Source organism: Mastigoproctus giganteus, chromosome 12, assembly GCF_048544385.1.
Source record: "Mastigoproctus giganteus isolate SK-2022 chromosome 12, ASM4854438v1, whole genome shotgun sequence".
Taxonomy (NCBI): Eukaryota; Metazoa; Arthropoda; class Arachnida; order Uropygi; family Thelyphonidae; genus Mastigoproctus; species Mastigoproctus giganteus.
In genome coordinates this window covers 79,304,252-79,327,912 of record NC_143586.1, presented here as the reverse complement: position 1 = coordinate 79,327,912, position 23,661 = coordinate 79,304,252, and the positions used below count along the sequence as shown (strand labels likewise).

Sequence of the window (23,661 nt, the reverse complement as noted above, 5' to 3'; positions counted from 1 at the left end):
ATCCCAAAACAAACAAAACAAGAAAATAAATTATCAATTTTGAAATTGAAGTGTGTTACCTGTTTATCTCTCTAATTTGAGAGAAGCTTGTACTAAAATTAACGTTTGCAGAAATATACTTTGTGAAAATTAACAGACTTCATCCAAAGAGTAATTGTAACAATATGAATTTTCAAACAAATGGTTTAGCCAAGTATGATTTAGGGTTAAACAAAAAACCTAAAAAATCTAATAAAAGGTATTCTAATGCAAAACTATACAGTAAGAGGCTTTCTAACCCTATTACAAAGTTATATCTACATTATAAATCTTTGTGGAATACAGTTTTTAGTTAGTAAATTCTACTAGCTTTTCTATGAAAATGCATTAATTATTGAAGAAAAATCAGGTTTGGGTTTTTTTTTTTTTTTTTTTTTAGGTCTCTTTTGACCTTGTAAAATGAAATAAAAGGAGCCAATGTCAAATGACTCTTCTTCTGATTGACTACTTCTGGTGATATTTCAAGAAGAGTTTATCAAGACAATATTCAGTCTCCAACTGATCTGAAGGAAAGCATCACAAGGTATGCTTGCCAACACTCTGACATGTTTCAGGCAGCAGCTGACCATGCTGCACTGCATTTCCAGAACATATGCAATAATGTTATTGACATTGAGTATTTCAACTTCACAACATGTAGCTTCCTCATTATACAATAATTTGAACAAATAAATTGTACTCTATGTCAGCTGTATGGCACAAACTGCAAAATTCACCCAGATTTTGCTCTTTAGAACTAAATTTTTCTTCTACACCATTCACTTCCACATGGTCAAGACTTTATTCCAAATTATCTCTTTAGACAATTCATGGTTTTTCACCTACTTTTCTAAACAAAGTAGAGTAAAGTGTTTAATTAATACACAGTCAAAAATAACTCAGTAACTTGGGTTAGGATTTCAATAAGTATATCCTCTGATCAAAGTCATTTTATGAACTTGGGAATTCCCCCCCCCCCCCCCAACAAGGTTTTTGAGCTCTTTCTGGATTTTGAATGGTGAGAACCTATGTATGGTAGTTTCACTGCTAAGGTGAATTATTATGAAAGCTGGAGTTGGGGACATTTTGGCACAGCAATTTTAGAGATATCCTAGTCTTCCCCCTGAACACTTCTTGGCATTTTGGTTAACCATAAAATTCTCTCCATCACAAATAAATGGCTTGGAAATATGAATGAATACTTCAATAGCAAGGGATAAAAGGAATATTGAAAAACTGAATAGTGAAAAGATTGTGACTTAACTTCTCATCAGTATATAAGCAGTAGTGGTTGAGATACCAATAAATAATTAAACATTACCAAAACAAAAAAATTCAGCTTTTTTCTGAAACCTCTATAAATTTCCTAAAATCATAAACAGAAAAAAAAAAAAAAAAATTTTCCATCACATCACCATTTAGAAAGGAATGTGGCTACAAAGAACTGTCACGACATGTAAGACATCCTATATCCCACATTTTCAGAATACAGTTTACATATGATAAAGTTATTTGTTATATAGAAAGACAATTCTTCTTAAAAAGAACTCTTACACATTAAATACTTGTAATAAGATACGTATTACAGAAAATGACATTTTAAAACAATGCAATTTTAAACTTATCTTTAATCTGAATAAGTTCATTAAAACTTCAAATTTAGTTCTCTCACATGATATCTGCAACTAACTATAGAATTTCAGAAGTGGCAAAAAAAAAAAAAAAAAAAAGCAGCCCCACCACCACCACCTCTCCTTGACAATTTCCTGCTTGCAGTTTCACAATATGATATCTTATACCCAAGTAAAATGATCTATCACTACAAGAATTCTGTCCCAATTTATTCAAAATTATGCTTCAATGACTCCACCTGCAAATGTATTCTGATTACAGATACAGGGCTTTCCCCCCCCTTTTTCTTTCTGGCTGTAACTTTCTCCAAAGCCACAATTGTTTACTTATGACATAAAAGCAGGTGCACAAAAGTAAAAGTTGAAATGAAATCTCCAGGAGAAAAATGTTTTAGCATCTTAAAAATATCTATCATGGTTATTCCTAACTTTCCAAGACTTTTATTGAGCATATACAAATACAAAATATTTACCAGAATGTGAACTTATAAAATAACTAAAAACAAAATAAGGCCAATTGAATTGTGATTATTTAAAAAGGAAAATTGAATTAACACAGATTTTCATCTAAGTGGACTGATATATAATTATGTTTAGTTTATAGCAAAATGTGAAGGTGGTGGATATGTATTCTGTAATTACAAAATCATTATGGCGCCTCTGTAGCCAGGAGCAGCAGTGTGTAGCACACACTTCTTGATCAGACCGGAGTTCGAGCCAGTGGAGGATGTGGAACAGTCAGGGAATGACCACTGCATATCCCCAGAGCAATATGGCCTTAGTTGCTGATGCTCCTAAAAAACCAAATAACAACAAAATCATTAGTTACCCATTTTCTGTTTGAGAAACTAGTGATTCGAAACCTTCAAACATAATCAGCACAGCAATTCAACATGGAACATTGAAGTGAATATGAAGTTTGTCATGTGGTCTGGAATTATTCTCATGCGCAGAGAATTATGGTGATTGTATCAGAAATGCAAATGCTAATTAAAAGCTCCAGTAACAATGGATTTTCAGTGTTAACACTTCATATATAAAGCAGTACACATCAATTAATAAAAGTGCACTGAATACAAGACAAGTAGTTATACCGAAAGAAGTTAGGTAATTTGCAATGCATTAACATTTCAAGCATGTTTAAATGAATTTGCTTTCTGTGACTAACAGAAGCAAAAAGTAAATAACTAATTAACTTGCCAACTTATTAAATTAATTAGTAATTAAGTAACTGCTAGACATGGCAAGTTAAGACTATAAATTCAGGACTAGCACAAAGTTCTCTCCATAGGTATTTTTATACATTCCACAACGATGCACCCAACAAATATATCTAATATGACAAATTCCCAATTTCAAGACAAGAAAGGGAAAAAAATTAGCATTACCAAAGGCACGTGATGCAAAAAAGCAAGCATATATAGCATCAGCCAAAAAAAAAAAAAAAAAACACACACCCTTCTCATTTCACCCATCCACTTGCTCCAAATGTTTGTCTAGATCTGCCTTGAATCTATTTAAACTATCAACTTCTACAACGACAGATGGAAGTTTGTTCCAGCAATCAACCACCCACGGATTAAAGCCAAACTTCCACACATCTATCCTACAACTGTCTTTCTTCAATTTCAATCTATACCCTCTCAGGTGATTATTCTGTGCAAGAGAAAGATTCCTATCAGCATTAAGCATGCTCAAACCATTCAACACTTTATACACCTCAATCAGATCACCTTGCAGGTGCCTATTCTCCAAACACTGTCATTTGCAAAACTTAAGCCTTTCTTCGTAAGAGCAACCCTGTGTCCCATTCACTAATCTTGTTGCCCTTCTCTGTACTCATTCCAACAGCTCTACATCTTTCTTAAAATGAGGCCTCAAGATCTGTATACAGTACTCAAGGTGTGGCCTGACCATTGCCTTATACAAGGGAATAATCACCTCCTTATCCCTGCTAGAAAAATTCCTATATATCATTGACAAGACACCATGAGCTACTCTTGCAGACCGTCTGCACTGCTCAGAAAACTTCATATCTGCTTGCACAATTAACCCCAGGTCCTTTTCACTCTCTACCACTGTTAGTGTAGTACCACACAGTTGATACGTTAATATGGGGTTACTGCTTCCCATATGCAGTACTTTACATTTTTCAATGTTAAACTTCAGGGGCTACCTGCTCAACTTTTCTAGATCCTGTTGCAGCAGTGTACTGTCAGTGTCATTAACAACCCTGCTACACTTTCATATCTGCAAACTTGGACATTAAGCCTGATATACCATGATCAGTATTAAACTAACAGATCTGTATTTACCTGTGCCTCCCTTTGATCCTCCTTAGTGGATTACAGTCACATTTGCACATCTCCAGTCCATGGGTACCTCCCCTGAGTCCAAGGAAGCTCTCATAATTACAGCTAAGGGGTTGCTTACCTCCTTTAATATAAATGGATAGATCCCATCCACCCCGGGTGCCTTTTTTATGTTTATCTTCAACAATTTCTCCTCCACTTTGCTCTCTGTTACTACAAGATTATCTAGCTTACTGCCATAGTTTAATATACCTCTGGCATTCCCTTCCCTGAATAACTCATGTGTGAATGTAGATGCAAAATATTCATTTAGTTTGTTAGCTACCTGAGAGGATCATCAACAGTTGAACCATTGATATCAAAAGGACCAATCTGATTCATCCCTTCCTTCTAGAGTTTACATAAGTAAAGAACTCTTTGCTGTTTTTCTTTGCATCCTTTGCCAAAGATTTCTCATAATCTGCCTTTTCCTGCATAACATCCTTTGTGACTTGGTTACAGACCAGCTTATATCTATCATAGGCTTCTGTGTCACCTCTTAATTTATATGTATCCCATGCATTTTTCTTCTCTGCCATATGTCTAATTAGTTCATCTGACATCCATTTAGGCCTAAATCTTTAACAATATTTCTTAGTTGGTATGAAAAGCCTAGTAGCTTCCAAGATTAATTCTTTCAATGAGTCCCATTTTGAATTTGCTGCTGGTAACATTGTCAATTGGTCCCACCATATAGAATTTAAATACTGTCTCTGACCATCATAGTCACCTTTACGAAAGCAAAAACCCTTCCCTTTACCCCTGATGGTAGTTGCCTCTGAGTAAATCTCACTTCAGCACACCGTGTTCACTGCCACCAAGTGGTTCTGTTATCTGCAGATTCTTAATGCATGAAGAATCACTACTGATAATTAGATCAAGGGTATCCCTCCCTCCCTCTAGTTGCCTCCCAAACATGCTGCTGTAGAAAACAATCATCCAATAAATCCTCAAAAGCCTTGCTAGTATGTGAGTGACCAACCCACAAATTCCAGTCAATATCTGGGAAAATTAAAATTTCTCCATTAAAAAGACACCGATTTACTGGCCCACTATTTCTCTGTACGGCTGTTTATTATACTCAGATAACACTCCTACGCTCAAATTTGCTTTCCCAGTGCTTATGTCACCCCAAACTGACTCTACACTGCACTGTCCAGCCATGTTGACTGGCTATACTTCCTTGGATTTTATGTTTCTTAACTAATAGCATAACTCCTATCCAGTCTATCCTTCCTATACACATAGTACTCCCCAAATTCCAGTTCTGCATTCCTTATATCTGTGTGATACCACGTTTCTGTTATCCAAACAATATCTGCCTTTGAAGTTTTTGACCAACACCTCAAATTCATCAAGTTTATTTACCAAACTTGTAGCATTGGTGTACACACAGGTATACATGCAACTGTTTCTATTCTTAGCTACCCTAATACAGCCCATATATTTACTTGTTCCACAATGACTCCCAGCAGACTCTGGACTCTCCTGCACCTTGTTTTCCAGGTTGCTGCACATTTCAATAGAAGCAGTGCAAGAATCACTTTCACCTCTGCCAGCAGCTACTGTTAATCTATTAGCCATGTATCCTCCCAAGCTAGCAGTTTTTCTAACCCACCTAACTCTGCCTTGATAGCATCAGCAAATATTCTTACACCCTTTCTATTTAAGTGTATTCCATCCCTGTAGAAGCAGTCCCTCCTGTTAACAAGCACAGACCAGGCTCAGAAAAAAATTCTACCCTCTGAGCCTTGCACAATCTCTCCAAATATTATAAAAATATTTAACAACCAGGGCAAGCTACCTAAAATTTTTAGGATTGCACCTAGCATTTTCTGATTACTATCCCAAAAATTTCCTGTAGTTACACAATGAAATATGTATAATTTGCATCATCTTTGATATCTTTTCAAATGCCTAATAATAATTAAATGCTGACCTCTGCAGCAGCATTACCATATGAATCTTATTGGTTAATGAAGAATAACAGCTCAATAACCAGAGAGAGATTCAGCTTTCATTATGAGAGTGTGACATACACAGTTATCTTAAGGAATATTCCATTTTTGTTATACAGAGCATATGATAAATGACAATGAATTTATAACAAGTTTTTTTTTTCTAGTTTGTTTTATTATTTCGATTTTACCTGCTTTATTACCTGTAAGTTTGGCTGCAAAAGACAGTCACAAAATATCTAGTTAGGCCAAAAAGACTGAATAAGAGTATATTAAGTACAGTAAAAGCCTTCAAGGCGAGTTTTTTTTTTTTTTTGATAAAAGGACTGTTACTAAAAGATACCGTTTCCTATTATTCAGCTAGTGTCAACAATTAAGAATAAAATTTTATTTCTTGCTTTTCCTTCAAAATAACTAATTTGTTAACTATACACCATCAGGCATCTCTCATATTGTGGAGTTATACTTCATAACTGGGTTGTCACTATTGCAACACCAGGGTACCTGCCCACCCACCAGAGGCCAATAAGCCTCGAAATGGTGCCATCTGGGTAGTGGTGGTATCTGCTGAGAATAAGTAACACCACTCTTCTCCACTGGTGAAGCGTTACTTATTCAAGTAGTGCAATACATGGCAATTTATTGTGAAGGTATTCACAATGTGAGATATAATGAAAACAATGCAATTTATCTACTTTGGTAGATGGCTACATATAAATATAATGCAATCACGCTAACCCATAAGTTAGCTATACACATTCACCAACTGTGTGGTACTACACTCAGGGTAGTGGAAAATGAAAAAGACCTTGGGGGGGGGGGGGAGGTAATTGTACAGTCAGTTATGAAATTCTCTGAGCAGTGCAGGCATACTGACAGAACAGCTCATGGCGTTTTGTCAATGATATACAGAAACTCTGATTGCAGGTGATTATCCCTTTGTACAAGGCCATGGTTAGGCTGCATCTTGAGTATTATATACAGTTCTAAGGCCTCACTTTAGGAAGGATGTAGATCTGCTGGAATGGGTGCATAGACGTGCGGAAATTTGCCTTTAGCCAGCCGGTGGTTGGTTGGTGGAACAGACTTCCATCCTTTGTCGTGGAAGTTGATAGCCTAAATAAGTTTAATGCTCAGCTGGACAGGTATTTTGAATGAACAGAGGGGTGAAGTAGAAGTGGGTTTTTTTTTTTTTTTTTTTTTGGCTGATGCTGCATAAGCTTGCTTTCTTGCATCAAATGCCTCTACTAATGCTAAAGACGGGCAACCAGATTGGCAAAGGGAACAAAAGGGTGCTCTTACCTTTCTAGGCAAGAGCACCCTTTCTGCAAAAGTTCGGCTTCGGTTCTGCAAAATGCAGCTTCTGGAGACTAGGCACCTGCAGGATGATCTAATTGAGGTGTTTAAGGCCTTCAAAAGGATTGAGTAAGCTGAACGTGAATGACATTCTTCCTCTTGCTGAGACCACAAACATGAGGGGACATAAATTTAAGCTGAGGAAGGATGGTTGCAGGATAGATTTGCAGAAGTTTGTCTTCAGCCAGTTGATTGTTGGAACAAGGTTTCATCTGTTGTGGAAGTGGATGGTTTGAATAAATTCAAAGAAGAGCTATACAAATTCTTGAAGGGTATGAATGGTAGTGGTTTTTTTTTTTTTTTTTTTTTGTTTAGCTGATGCTATATAAGCTTGCTTTCTTGCCACTACTACTTCTACCAAGTCTTCTGCCATAACATTTTGACCACTCAATAATAAATTATTATTCAATTAGTTAATATTTCAAAGAAAGAAATAGCATATGCAGTATTTTCAAAGGCAAAACAGAGGCCTGCTAATACTTACATGTTTATAAGAATGTAACTCCTATGAATTTGTTGATACATTAGTGCTGAAGAATGCACTAATAGTAAAGGAGCAAGGTTTTTATTTCACATTCTAGAGCTGAAATTATTATATAAAAACACTTCTCTGCATTATATGGAGGCCATCTGCTATATGATGAAAGTATAGTAAGACTGTTTGCATCAGTGGTGCCTTACAGTTTTTAATGAATAAAAACTTCACCTCTTCTGGGGATATTATTCAATTAAAAATAATAATAGTAACTTAGATTTTTTGGATAATAATATGGTTTCTAAAATGAGCACTAAAAGGAACACAGCATCCCCTACAACAGTAAAATATAACAGTAGCATTTAATATCTAATTATAAGTAGGCACTGACTATTGTTACATTTTATGCACTGGCTCATGTAAAATCTGGCAATTATAAATTAGATACTTCATGATCAAAGGAACTTGCTGTTTTGGCAAGTTAAACCGAACCCATTTTCTCAAGACCTCCATATTCTTTAAAGCAGTGTTCAATCATTAGCAAGAAAGTCTGGAAATATCCAGTACAAAAATGTAAAAAGACATAAGACCAATATCTATCTCATCATCAGTACTAAAAGCATTCAAACGTTGTTTAATGCCATCATTAACACAATTTTGTAAAAGACTGAAAACCACAAACCCACTAGGGTATAAAAAAAGATCCACAATAACCAACATTGCTGCCACATTGACTTTCAAAAAGCTGCAAATTTGGTAATTGTATGTAGGAGGAAAATAGAATTTTGTGGAAACAGCAAATAACTAATTTGTTAATGAAAAATGGGCACAAATTCACAGAATATTTTAAAATTTAACAGCAAAGCTGTAGTTTTACTATTTTTTATGATAAAAAAGACCTGAGAAAATTGCTACAACTGTGAGATACAGAAGAGGTCAAAATGAATCAAATAGATTGATTCATTGCAAATCTAGAGTTGGCAGGTATGCTTCAACAATAAATATGCCCTTCTTTGCACAGGATAGATACTACTTAATCAGTTTCGAGTACTTTATAACAGTAATGGGTATCTTGAGCATTTTACATTGTTGCTTAGCTTAACCATCAAGGTATTGTTAGATACTGAAGAAAGCATTTATGATGATCCCAGAATCCAAACCCCCTTTGTTTTAAATTTAAGTTAATTGGTTCTAAAATTTAAATTTTGTTTCGTAACATACATAGCTGCATTTTAACAACTAATTATATCTGCATTTCAACAAACCCACCATGAAACAAAATTTAAATAAACTATCTCCAAAAAACATCTAATAATCACATTTAGAATTACAAAAAAATAATGGTTTTGTTTTCTTCGATTATAATGATAATAGGGATGACAATAGTGAACATTACCATTGCATTAAAATAAAATATTTTCCTTTGAAAATAAAGTAAACTTAATTGGCTTACCCTGTCTGTGTAATCTTTACTAAATGAAATTTTTTCCATAAGCTTAAAATGAGTTATCAGATTGTATATCCAAGCAAACAAATAGAATGTAACACAAGAGACTACTTTACTTCTCAATCAAAGGGAAAAGAATGAAGAAAAATCTCCATAAAATATCCATAGGTGCTTGATGTGGATGAGTAAGTAAGATAATAGGTTGCAAAGTTCAGAATTCCCTGTTTTTATGAGATCCTGAATGCTACCTATCACAAAACTGATTAGATAAGACTTTTCTAATCTATTTTCAAAATACACAGAATCGACATAGCTAAGTGATAAATATAATAACAGTCGGTATTAACACTGAAATCTACAGATTAATTAGATTTTATATAATTTTTTTACTATGGCTGAGTACAATTACTCACTGCATTTGTGATAATTTATCTCCACATTTCAAAATAAATATTTTACTTGCCAAACAATTAGTATAATGTCCTATTAATAACTGGCAAACAAAAAATAAATCTGTTCAGAAATATACCGACCAGACTATTTTAGTTTATCTTGCACTTTAACCTTCAAATTTAAAAAATAATTTTAGCTAAATTAGATCAACATAATTAACTGCTGTGAAAAATGTGCTATAAAAGTTGTGCAACAAACTCCCAATACAGTTATGATAAAATCATAAATCAGTTTTATCACATCAATCTACCTTCAAGCAGATTTTTAATTATATCTATTTCAAATCTGTCTGTGAAAGTCAGTCTCTCCTCTCCCTTTCAATTGCAAAGGTGATATCTAATATTTCAAACCTAAATATCAGTTTTATCAACTTATTATAAAGTTATAAAAGCTTAATAGTTAATATATTAAGATATTAATAAATGTGGCTATAAAAAACTAAAACAATGGCTTATTCTGTTAAACAAAATATCTGTAGGCATAACATTGCATGCAAGCAGCCTTCAAAAGTGCCAGAACTAGCATATATTTGTGCAATTATATATAAAAAGGGCCAAATTCTAACATTGTTTTTTTTGGAGTTCACTGGTGCTGCAATGACTTTGTCCACAGCCCACTGGTCCAAATGGTCATTGTTGCACATTGTCTATACAAGTGTTTGTTCAAATCCAAATTTGCATGTTATGTGGACTGTAAAACCAAGAATAACTAAAGGGGTAACTGACTGAGATCAAATAATCACAGCCTCAACTGACTAAATTCCTTTGACCTTGAAGGAAATGAGAACCTGTACAAATTTACCAACATTTGAAGGTTTGAACATCATGACAATACAAGATGTCACAATAGAAATATACAAGTGGCACATCACACATACAACTGCAAATGTCAAGAGGTTATTTTTGTTGTAACAATACTATATTCATGAGGAAACAGCAATAATGTAAATCATACATCAAGTACCTGTTCTATATCACACAGCCTTTTATTGTGCATTGTCTTCACATACATAACCTTTTCAATTTCCTTCGGGGTTTTTTTTTTTTTTTTTTAAATATTGAAACAATTCATTAACTGTTCAAACATCAACTTTACATGCAATGTTACACACACAAAAGGTGGAATATAGATTACTTATCACCTGAATGTTTGAATAGGAAGAATAGAGCATTTCACTTCAGAAAATGTTTGTAATTTCCTTGTTATTTACTGTTATCTGTGCAGTTGCACCTCCTAATTCTGAATGGATGGATTTGACATAAATGAATATATGCAAGTCATTATTATATGGTCACAAACAAAGGAGATTATGAATAGCGTAGTTGGAGATAAAGTTTTAATAGACAAAACAATTGAAAAGTTTGGTGAAACTCCAAGTATCAATCAATCTTGACATTTTTAAGATCCTTGACCATGTCTGGCATAAAGGTCTTCTTAACAAGCTTATGGATATCTGTTTTTTGAAGTTGGGTATCCAATTTTTATTTTTTTGTTCTCTGCAAGTGATGGTAGATGGATGTCTAACTTCTCTACTAGTGCTGGTGTTCCGAAAGGTTCAATTCTTTCTCCCACTCTTTTCCTTTTGTATATTAATGACCTTCTACTGATAGCACATTGCATTCCTAACTTCTAACTTCAGAAACCTTGCCCTGCTGCAACTTCTTAAATATCCACCTCCATTTCCTTAAATGCTGATCTCCAGGTAATTCTTTAATGGAACAAAGATAACTTAATTTCAATCCTTCTAAAATTCAGTCCTGTCATATCTTTTAAACAGGAGTTTGATTATCTTCAATGAAACTCAGATTTCTAGGCAAGATCACATATCTCTATTAAGGATTACACTGACTTCTAACTTGTCTTTTTAGCATTAGCAGAGGCATATGATGCAAGAAAGCAAGCTTATGCAGCATCAGACAAAAAAAAAAAAAAAAAACCCACTTCCACTTCACCCCTCTGTTCGTTCAAAATACCTGTCCAGCTGAGCCTTAAACTTATTTAGGCTATCAACCTCCACCACAAGGGTTGGAAGTCTGTTCCACCAACCAACCACCCGCTGGCTAAAGGCAAATTTCCGCACGTCTATCCTACATCTGTCTTTCCTCAATTTGAATTTATGCCCTCTCAGGTGATTTTTCTGAGCTAGAGGAAGAATCCCATCAGCATTGAGCATGCTTAAACCATTCAAGGCTTTATACACCTCTATCAGATCGCCTCGCTGGTGCCTAGTCTCCAGACACTGTAATTTGCAAAACTTAAGCCTTTCTTCGTAAGAGCACCCCTTTGTTCCATTCACTAATCTTGTTGCCCTTCTCTGTACTCGTTCCAGCAGCTCTACATCCTTCTTGAAATGAGGCCTCCAGACCTGTATGCAGTACTCTAGGTGTGGCCTGACCATCGCCTTATACAATGGAATAATCACCTCCTTATCCCTGCTGGAAAAATTCCTGTATATCATTGACAATACTCCATGAGCTACTCTTGCAGCCCGTCTGCACTGCTCAGAGAACTTCATATCTGCCTGCACAACCACCCCCAAGTCCCTTTCATTCTCTACCACTGTCAGTGTAGTACCACAGAGTTGATACGTTGCTCTGGGGTTGCTGTTTCCCCATGTGTAGTACTTTACATTTGTCAATGTTAAACTTCATTTGCCACCTCTCAGCCCATCTGCTCAACCTTTCCAGATCCTGTTGCAGCAGCATAGTGTCAGTAGTGTCCTTGACAACCCTGCCAACCTTTGTATTGTCTGCAAACTTGGACATTAAGCCCGATATACCATCATCAATACCATTTATAAATACAGAAAACAATAATGGACCCAACACTGAGCCCTGAGGGACTCCACTAATAACATCAGTCCACGATGAGCAGTGTCCATTGATTACCACTCTCTGTCTTCTCCCCCTCAACCACCCCTTTATCCATAGCAGCAATTTGCCTCCAATGTCACACTGCTCCAATTTGTGTAGCAGTCTTCCATGTGCAACAGTATCAAAAGCCTTTCTAAGATCCAAGTATATAATATCAAAGTTATTCCCTGCATCCAGTTCTTTTGTGACTGCATCACAGTATCCAATCAAGTTGGTCAGGCAAGACTTCCCCTTAACAAAACCATGCTGTGTCTGAGCTATAACTGAAGTCTTGTCTAAAGGATCCTGCAGTGCTTCTTTAACCAGTGCCTCCATTAATTTTCCTGGAACAGAAGTTAAGCTCACAGGTCTATAATTACTTGTGTCAGCCTTTGATCTTCCTTTCTGAATTGGGGTCACATTTGCACATTTCCAGTCTATGGGTACCTCCCCTGAGTCCAAGGAGGCTCTCATAATTATGGCTAAGGGTTTGCTTACTTCCTTTGCTGCCTCCTTTAATATAACTGGATAGATCCCATCCACCCCGGGTGCCTTTCTTGTGTTTATCTTCAACAATTTCTCCTCCACTTTACTCCCAGTTATTTCAAGATTCTGTAGCTTACTGCTCGAGTTGAATACACCTCTGGCATTCCCCTCGCTGAATAACTCCTCATGTGTGAATGTCGATGCAAAATATTCATTTAGTTTGTTAGCTACCTGAGCAGGATCATCAACAGTTGACCCATCAATATCAAGTGGACCAATCTGATTCATCCCCTTCCTTCTAGAGTTTACATAAGTAAAGAACTCTTTGCTGTTTTTCTTTGCATCCGTTGCCAAGGATTTCTCATAATCTGCCTTCGCCTGCCTAACCTCCTTTGTAACTTGGTTGCATATCAACTTGTATCTATCATAGGCTTCTGTGTCATGTGTTAATTTGTATGTATCCCATGCATTTTTCTTCTCTGCCATATGCCTCATTAGTTCATCTGACATCCATTTTGGCCTAAACCATGAACAATATTTCTTAGTTGGTATGTAAAGCCTAATAGCTTCCAAGATAAGTTCTTTGAATGCTTCCCATTTTGAATTTGCTGTTGGTAACATCATCAGTTGGTCCCACTGTATAGAATTTAAATACTGTCTCAGTCCATCGTAGTCGCCTTTACGGAAGCAACAACCCTTCCCTTTACCCCTAATGGTAGTTACCTCTTTGAGTAAATCCCACTTCAGCACACTGTGATCACTGCCACCTAGTGGTTCATTTATCTGCAGATTCTTAATGCATAAAGAATCACTGCTGATAATCAAATCAAGATTATTACTCCCTCTATTTGCCTCCCGAACATGCTGATGTAGAAAACAATCATCCAATAAATCCACAAAAGCCCTGCTAGTGTGTGAGTAACCAGCCCCCAAATTCCAGTCAATATCTGGGAAATTAAAATCTCCCATTATAAGACACTCTGATTTACTGGCCCACTATTTCCCTGTATCAGTTTCTTATTATACTCATCAGAGTCATTAGGCCTATAGCACACTCCTACTCTCAATTTTGATCTCCCAATGTTTATGTCACACCAAACTGACTCCACACTGCACTGTCCAGCGATGTCGACTGGCTTCACTTCCTTGGTTTTTATGTGTTTCTTAACTAATAGCATAACCCCTCCCCCCTTCCTATCCTTTCTGTAGACGTTGTACTCCCCAAATTGCAGTTCTGCATCCCTTATATCTGTGTGACACCACGTCTCTGATATCCCAACAATATCTGCCTTCGATGTTTTGAGCAATACCTCAAATTCAAATTTATTTACTAAACTCCTAGCATTGGTGTACACGCAAGTATACCTGCACCTGTTTCTATTCTTAGCTACCCTAACACAACCCATGTGTTTACTTGTACCGCAATGGCTCCCAGCAGTCTCTGAAATACCATGCATCTTGTTTTTAAGGCTTCTGCTCATTCTAATAGAAGCAGTGCACGAATCTCTTTCACCTCTGCCAGTGGCTACTGTCAATCTATTGGTCTTTGTCTCCCCCCAAGCTAGCAGTTTTCCGACCCACCTAACACTGCCTCGATAGCATCAGCAAATATTCTTGCACCCTTTCTATTTAAGTGTATCCCATCCCTGTAGAAGCAATCTCTCCTGTTAACAAGTACAGTCCAGGCTGAAAAAAATTCTACCCCTTGAGCCTTGCACAATCTTTCCAGGGCCGAATTGATCGACAAGGCTCTCATCATATACTCCCTCCTATCGTGTCTGGGCAGAATTACAGACACTTTCAAATTCAACCCTAATTCTCGGCTTTTGTTCAACAGTGACCTGTACTTGTTAAGTAATTCTGCCGGTCTCCTACTCTTAATATTATTAGTCTTGGCAGAAGCACACACCAAATATTGCTTCCTCTGCATCTAAAAAAAACTGGGTTTTCTGTTTTCCCGCTTGGAGCTACTTTTCTTCTAAAAAACTACTCACCCTACACAAATCTGAAATCAGCCCTACCATGGAATATTGTTATCACATCTGAGGTGGTTCCCCCAAAACCTCTCTTAGACTTCAAAGATCCCATTCAAAAGAATGGCAGTCAGGTTAATTAATAACAAAAGTCTCTGCATTCTGTCTCATAGATGTTGTGTCTCTGCTATATGGTTTTTCTATAGATACTTCCAAGAGCACCGTTCTTCTGAATTGGCTTCTATAATTCCCCCCCCCACCCCGTCTCTTCCAAACCAGTCTAAATATGTACCACAACCATTCAACATCCATTTACTGTCCATGTGGGAGTCTGCTGACGAGGCTACTAGTGACGGTCGTGTTCAAAGCCGCTAAGTGGATTTTTCTTATTTATTGATTTGAAATTGTTTTTCTAAAACTTTTGATTTAAATTTAGTAGTATAACATTATTTTGTGATTTTTTGATTAATTTGGTGTATTTATTCTTTACTCGGCCTTGTAAAAGTATCGGTAAGGATTTCCACGTGTTTGTAACTACCGTTACCGTTAGTAACTTTCCCGCCATTGTGATACCGTACTAGATATACCGTAGGTTATTTGGTTTTTAGGAGCATTAGCAACTAAGGCCATATTGCATACCGTAGGTTATATACCGTACTAGATAGCGTTAGTTGAACTTCGTTAGCAGTTAAATTGTACGTTTAAATAAATACATATAACGACTTAGATTACAAACGTAATATAATTAATAACATAACATAATTAATAAATTAATAGAATCATGACTCAGACCAGAGCAGCAAAGCAAAAGGCTCAAGCTAATGGAAGTGCTGTGGCTCAGAGCAGAACTGAGGGGGACAGTTGTCCTCTGACTCACAGCCTTATAAAATCCACTGTTTGCTTGATGTTTGCAGAGCAATCGGGTACGGGACATGATACTGCCAAGGGGGATGTCTTTGTGTGTGAGCGATGCAAGGAGTGTATCGATATCAGGCAACAACTCGGCGTTCTTGTGGGCCTATATGAGAGCTTGAAGGACAGGGTGGATGCCCTCGAAGAAACTAAATTGAGGGGCCCATCAAGCTCTCAGCTGCCCACATCAACGCCAGAGCTTGCACTTGGGCATCGCGTGACACAGAGACAACCCCTAAGGCAGAATGCGCTGGTCCCGAAGGAACTAGTAGTTGTTGGTGACTCTATTGTCAGGGAAACGGGGAACATGCTTTGTAAAAAAGATAGGTGGAACAGGACCAGGGTATGTCTGCCAGGGGCAAAGGTTGATGACGTTGTAGAGCGAATATCATCTTTTAAGGGCACAAAAGGTGATATAGTTGTACACGTTGGCACTAATAATATTAAGAGTAGGAGACCGGCAGAATTACTTAACAAGTACAGGTCACTGTTGAACAAAAGCCGAGAATTAGGGTTGAATTTGAAAGTGTCTGCAATTCTGCCCAGACACGATAGGAGGGAGTATATGATGAGAGCCTTGTCGATCAATTCGGCCCTGGAAAGATTTGTGCAAGGCTCAAGGGGTAGAATTTTTTTCAGCCTGTACTGTACTTGTTAACAGGAGAGATTGCTTCTACAGGGATGGAATACACTTAAATAGAAAGGGTGCAAGAATATTTGCTGATGCTATCGAGGCAGTGTTAGGTGGGTCGGAAAACTGCTAGCTTGGGGGGAGACAAAGACCAATAGATTGACAGTAGCCACTGGCAGAGGTGAAAGAGATGCTTGCACTGCTTCTATTAGAATGAGCAGAAGCCTGAAAAACAAGATGCATGGTATTTCAGAGACTGCTGGGAGCCATTGCGGTACAAGTAAACACATGGGTTGTGTTAGGGTAGCTAAGAATAGAAACAGGTGCAGGTATACTTGCGTGTACACCAATGCTAGGAGTTTAGTAAATAAATTTGATGAATTTGAGGTATTGCTCAAAACATCGAAGGCAGATATTGTTGGGATATCAGAGACGTGGTGTCACACAGATATAAGGGATGCAGAACTGCAATTTGGGGAGTACAACGTCTACAGAAAGGATAGACAGGATAGGAAGGGAGGAGGGGTTATGTTATTAGTTAAGAAACACATAAAAACCAAGGAAGTGAAGCCAGTCGACATCGCTGGACAGTGCAGTGTGGAGTCAGTTTGGTGTGACATAAACATTGGGAGATCAAAATTGAGAGTAAGAGTGTGCTATAGGCCTAATGACTCTGATGAGTATAATAAGGAACTGTACAGGGAAATAGAGTGGGCCAGTAAATCAGAGTGTCTTATAATGGGAGATTTTAATTTCCCAGATATTGACTGGAATTTGGGGGCTGGTTACTCACACACTAGCAGGACTTTTGTGGATTTATTGGATGATTGTTTTCTACATCAGCATGTTCGGGAGGCAACTAGAGGGAGTAATACTCTTGATTTGATTATCAGCAGTGATTCTTCATGCATTAAGAATCTGCAGATAAATGAACCACTAGGTGGCAGTGATCAGTGTGCTGAGTGGGATTTACTCAAAGAGGTAACTACCATTAGGGGTAAAGGGAAGGGTTATTGCTTCCGTAAAGGCGACTACGATGGACAGAGAGTATTTAAAAATTCTATACAGTGGGACCAAGTGATGATGTTACCAACAGCAAATTCAAAATGGGAAGCATTCAAAGAACTTATCTTGGAAGGCTACTAGGCTTTACATACCAACTAAGAAATATTGTTCAAGGTTTAGGCCAAAATGGATGTCAGATGAACTAATGAGGCATATGGCAGAGAAGAAAAATGCATGGGATACATACAAATTAACACATGACACAGAAGCCTATGATAGATACAAGTTGAAATGCAACCAAGTTACAAAGGAGGTTAGGCAGGCGAAGGCAGATTACGAGAAATCCTTGGCAAGGGATGCAAAGAAAAACAGCAAAGAGTTCTTTACTTATGTAAACTCTAGAAGGAAGGGGATGAATCAGATTGGTCCACTTAATATTGATTGGTCAAGTGTTGATGATTCTGCTCAGGTAGCTAACAAACTAAATGAATATTTTGCATCGACATTCACACATGAGGAGTTATTCAGTGAGGGGAATGCCAGAGGTGTATTCAACTCTAGCAGTAAGCTACAGAATCTTGAAATAACTGGGAGTAAAGTGGAGGAGAAACTGTTGAAGATAAACACAAGAAAGGCACCCGGGGTGGATGGGATCTATCCAGTTATATTAAAGGAGGCAGCAAAGGAAGTAAGCAAACCTTTAGCCATAATTATGAGAGCTTCCTTGGACTCAGGGGAGGTACCCATAGACTGGAAATGTGCAAATGTGACCCCAATTCACAAAGGAGGATCAAAGGCTGACACAAGTAATTATAGACCTGTGAGCTTAACTTCTGTTCCAGGAAAATTAATGGAGGCACTTTAAAGAAGCACTGCAGGATCATTTAGACAAGACTTCAGTTATAGCTCAGACACAGCATGGTTTTGTTAAGGGGAAGTCTTGCCTGACCAACTTGATTGGATACTATGATGCAGTCACAAAAGAACTGGATGCAGGGAATAACTTTGATATTATATACTTGGATCTTAGAAAGGCTTTTGATACTGTTGCACATGGAAGACTGCTACACAAATTGGAGCAGTGTGACATTGGAGGCAAATTGCTGCTATGGATAAAGGGGTGGTTGAGGGGGAGAAGACAGAGAGTGGTAATCAATGGACACTGCTCATCGTGGACTGATGTTATTAGTGGAGTCCCTCAGGGCTCAGTGTTGGGTCCATTATTGTTTTCTGTATTTATAAATGATATTGATGATGGTATATCGGGCTTAATGTCCAAGTTTGCAGACGATACAAAGGTTGGCAGGGTTGTCAAGGACACTACTGACACTATGCTGCTGCAACAGGATCTGGAAAGGTTGAGCAGATGGGCTGAGAGGTCGCAAATGAAGTTTAACATTGATAAATGTAAAGTACTACACATGGGAAACAGCAACCCCAGAGCAACGTATCAACTCTGTGGTACTACACTGACAGTGGTAGAGAATGAAAGGGACTTGGGGATGGTTGTGCAGGCAGATATGAAGTTCTCTGAGCAGTGCAGACGGGCTGCAAGAGTAGCTCATGGAGTATTGTCAATGATATACAGGAATTTTTCCAGCAGGGATAAGGAGGTGATTATTCCATTGTATAAGGCGATGGTCAGGCCACACCTAGAGTACTGTATACAGGTCTGGAGACCTCATTTCAAGAAGGATGTAGAGCTGCTGGAACGAGTACAGAGAAGGGCAACAAGATTAGTGAATGGAACAAAGGGGCGCTCTTACGAAGAAAGGCTTAAGTTTTGCAAATTACAGTGTCTGGAGACTAGGCACCAGCGAGGTGATCTGACAGAGGTGTATAAAGCCTTGAATGGTTTAAGCATGCTCAATGCTGATGGGATTCTTCCTCTAGCTCAGAAAAATCACCTGAGAGGGCATAAATTCAAATTGAGGAAAGACAGATGTAGGATAGACGTGCGGAAATTTGCCTTTAGCCAGCGGGTGGTTGGTTGGTGGAACAGACTTCCATCCCTTGTGGTGGAGGTTGATAGCCTAAATAAGTTTAAGGCTCAGCTGGACAGGTATTTTGAACGAACAGAGGGGTGAAGTGGAAGTGGGTTTTTTTTTTTTTTTTGGCTGATGCTGCATTAAGCTTGCTTTCTTACATCAAATGCCTCTACTAATGCTAATGTCAAATTTCCAGAATCAACTTTTCTTCTTCCTCATTTATCTCTAACTTTCTGGAACAAGCTTCTTTCACATGTATTTCCTGAAAATTTATTATTGACACTATCAAAGAAAAGCATTTAATATGGTATGAACTTGTAAGACAGATGCAAGAAACCAGATATCCAAAAGCCCTGGAATGGATACCTCCAGAAAAAAAGAGGAAAACCTAGGAGGGCATGGATGGATGGAGTACAGGAGTGCATGACAGCCCAAGGTTTGATTTGGTAGTTGTTGGCGCATCGGCTTCTGTGGCCATATTGCACCTCCCAAGGTTTTTGCAGTACTTTGATCCAAGCCCGAGGCGGGAATCGAACCCCGACCTTTGGGTTGCTGGGCAGGTACTTTACCCACTCGGCTAGCCCGGTCGGCGACAGCCCAAGGTTTAACTGACCAAGACACCTTCAACCACACTTTATGTCAGGAAAAAAATTCCTACCAAAAAGGTACTTGTAAGTGAGAAAACCTATTTTAAATGGAAACACTGCTCTTGAAGATTTGCTGAAAATCACATTCTCCAAAAATTCAAGTGTAATGTCAACAAGTATCTTCCGTCTTCTCAATCTTCAACCCATGCACAGTACTAAATGTTCTGATTCCATTCATGTTTTTTGATTTCATAAAAAAAAATAAAAAATAAAAATGTGCTTCCCTCTTCACATAGGTCATGTAGGCAACTAGCCAGTTGACATCTAATTTCCCCAAGCTTCAACTACCTGTGGAGTAAATTATAATAATTTACTTGCTCACCAAAAAACTTTCCACAAAAATCTAAATGACTTCTTCACATGAGTATAATTAACCAATAACTAATGTAACTGCCCTCTTTTGAATACCCTCAAAGAGCATAAGATGATTTGGGTGTACCATCACAGATGTGGAACAATATTCCATGAAAGGGCATATCTGTGATTTGTACAGTCAGTAGCTGTTTAGAAGAAAAATAAAAGCAAGGACAGTTTTTTGATGAAGTGAAAGCAATATTTGTGATTTGATTAAGCAAGAGAGATTAGAAATCAGCTGATATCCAATAGATAGGTGATCTTGTACAGAAATCGGACTATCTCTGAAGATGAGAATAAGAGCAGCCAACTCTTTTTTGCTTGAAATAAGACAGGACTGAGTCTTAAAAACTTTTCTTAGACTCACTGAATAATTACCTGAAGATCACCATTTTATGTAAGGGTGGTGAATATATTGGAGAAGCTGAAGGTGTTTATGCAAGGGAAGGTTTCTCAAACCGGAAGGTGGAATGTAGTGTGCTATCATCAGTGAAATTATTGATAAGACTTCCAGTCAGTGGCAGGTCATTAATATACAAGTGGAAACGTGAGAGAAGAACCAAACCTTGGGAAACACCAGCATTACTTCAGACATTAGAAGATAAACAGCACTATCAGTAATGCAATGAGTAGTCAGGGAGAAAACTGGCTAACCAACTGCAAATATCAGATGGCAATCCGTAAGAAGGGAGCTTTTTTGATCAAACATGATCAAAAGCCTTGAAAATGTCAAGACCAACTGCTTGAGTTTCAAGCTTTTCCATTGGGTTTGTTCAATGCAAGTAAATCACCAGTGGTTGCCACTGTTTGAATCCATACTGACAAGGCTGAAACAGTTTAAGAGCTACCAGTCAATGGATTTTGTTATTACTTTGGAAAGAGCGGAGATAAGTGCAATGGGATGATAGTTGGAAATTCAATACATGAAGTCACTGCTACCAAAAGCAACTTAAATTTTATTATTATATCAAATTATAGTAGACTTTTTTTTTTACCAAAAGGAGTTTTTTTGTTACTATAATAAATAATATAAATATAAATTATTATAAATAATAAATATAAATTTAATTATAATGAATAAATAAATTTAATAACAAATATATAAATTTTGTCTTTACTAATTTATATATGCACCTGATCATTAAAAATAAAAATAAGTTAATTTATGTTAATGTATGATTAAAACCTTTTCCCTTGGAAAAATAAGGGCCGTCATAATGGATTAGTTAAAACAAATTCCACAAAAATTTTACTACCATTCCGTCTTCACATAATTTATTCACATATCAATTCGCATAATTTATTAAAATATATCAATGGTGATATATTTTGAGATGTTATTTTCTTATTCATTTAGCATTATTTGCCACAATATGAATGCGATATATATTATAAATTGATATTGAGACAATATTTGAGTGGGTGGATAGTTACTTTATTTTATTTTATTTATTTATTTATTTTTTTTTTGCATACAGCATCAGTGGGGGCTACTGTAAGGAATTTGAGATTTAAGAGAAACTATCCCATTAATTTTTTTTTATCACTCAATGCAACTGAATGACTAATTCGAATTTATAGATGTACATGTACTTTCTACAAGGAACCTGTGACTCATATCCCCTTCCTTTCTGAAGGACAAAACGAAATATTTGGAAATATAACAGTATAATAATTTCTACAGTAATTCCATTCCGGCTCAGATCTTAATTGCTCTCGCAAGGTCCGCTGAAGTTCATGATAGCACAAAATGAATGATGATGATATCAATGTGTTATTATCGCAATTATTTAGTACCTCACCCACCCCCCTTTTTAATTCAATAATATAGTTCTTAATTATATATTTAAAGTTAGTATGTTCTACTTTCGAAAACTGCATTATAACCAATTCGCAGCGTAATGGATAATGTATTAAAAATCCATTAGCTTCGCTAAACTTCAGTTCATGAATTTGGAAAGCACTTTATGTAATCTTCCAGAGAAGTAAAATTAGAAAATAACAGAAATATTTTCTAATTTTACTTTTTAATATCAGAAATATTAAGCAAACATAACTTACCCTTCTGCTACTATTACGATACACAGCTTTAGATTTTTTGACACTCATCATTAATCTTAAATTTCTTTTAAAATTAATTTTTAGTACTACACCAAGCTCTTGTCATTCCAATCTACCACTGATATAAATCAATGAAATATTATTATATATATTACGGCCACGTGCAAAAGTAATTCTTCGTTAAAAGTAATTCCCCGAAACTTTTTTTGAAGTATGACAACTAGCTATATTTCCTTACCACTGGTGCCATGTTACTCAAGACTACGCAAGTCAACAGAAAAACGAGATCATTTCGTCCAGATTCCTATCAACACTACGAATCCTGACCTCTTCAATGAAATTTTATAACCGAAAATACATATAACACCACCTTCCCCGAGCAGGCGACACAGAGTCACGTGACTAGTACCCCAAGTCTCGCCACGGACTTCTCGTGAAAAAAAAAATAACAGAAAACAAAATAATCACAATATAAACTGAAAGAAATATCCACTACATGTTTCTAAACGTGATCCCACTGTTGCACGCCTAGAAATTTGTAGAGGGCGGTGTCTGAATCAATTAGCAAGAAGTTCAGAACATCATATTCGCACCCAACATCTGCCAGCTGACAATATACAAATACAGTACCGCAAATATAAGATATGCAATTGCTGAGGAGGAAAACAGGTTCATTACAACAATTAACAGTAATTAAACAACTTAAAAGTTATTTAATTTCCGTTGTAATAAATGATGTTGCCTTTTTTACATCAATGAAGTTTGATTGCTCATTTACTACTCTTGCTGTTCCTGTCTACCATTGACACGTTATTTTGCATTATTATTGATTATCTACCTGATACATCTTATCATTATGCATCTCATTGATTACGAGATGTATAATAAAAAAGAAGAAACATATATAAAAGATTATCAACCACAGTCACATAAAACCATAGTCAAATGTATACCAATGCTAGAAGTATAGTAAATAAATTTGATGAATTTGAAGTGTTGGTCAAGACATCAAAGGCGGATATTCTTGAAATATCAGAGACGTGGTGTCACACTGATATTACGA

General features: G+C 36.8%; 1 protein-coding gene across 2 annotated transcripts in view; it reads right to left on the bottom strand.

Annotated features, from left to right (window-relative positions):
• LOC150077216 (ras-related protein Rab-32-like) overlaps positions 1–23,102 on the bottom strand; it is an 89,237-nt gene extending 66,135 nt beyond the window's left edge. The window contains exon 1 of one of the 2 annotated variants that reach the window (XM_090386555.1): positions 22,837–23,102. In XM_090386555.1, the coding sequence (XP_090242681.1) occupies positions 22,837–22,848 (12 nt within the window). In that variant the 5' untranslated portion in view covers positions 22,849–23,102. Of the gene's footprint in view, positions 1–22,598; positions 22,711–22,836 lie in introns of those variants that run through there. The other variant, XM_090386554.1, reaches the window with a different exon arrangement.
• Positions 23,103–23,661: the final 559 nt, after the last annotated feature.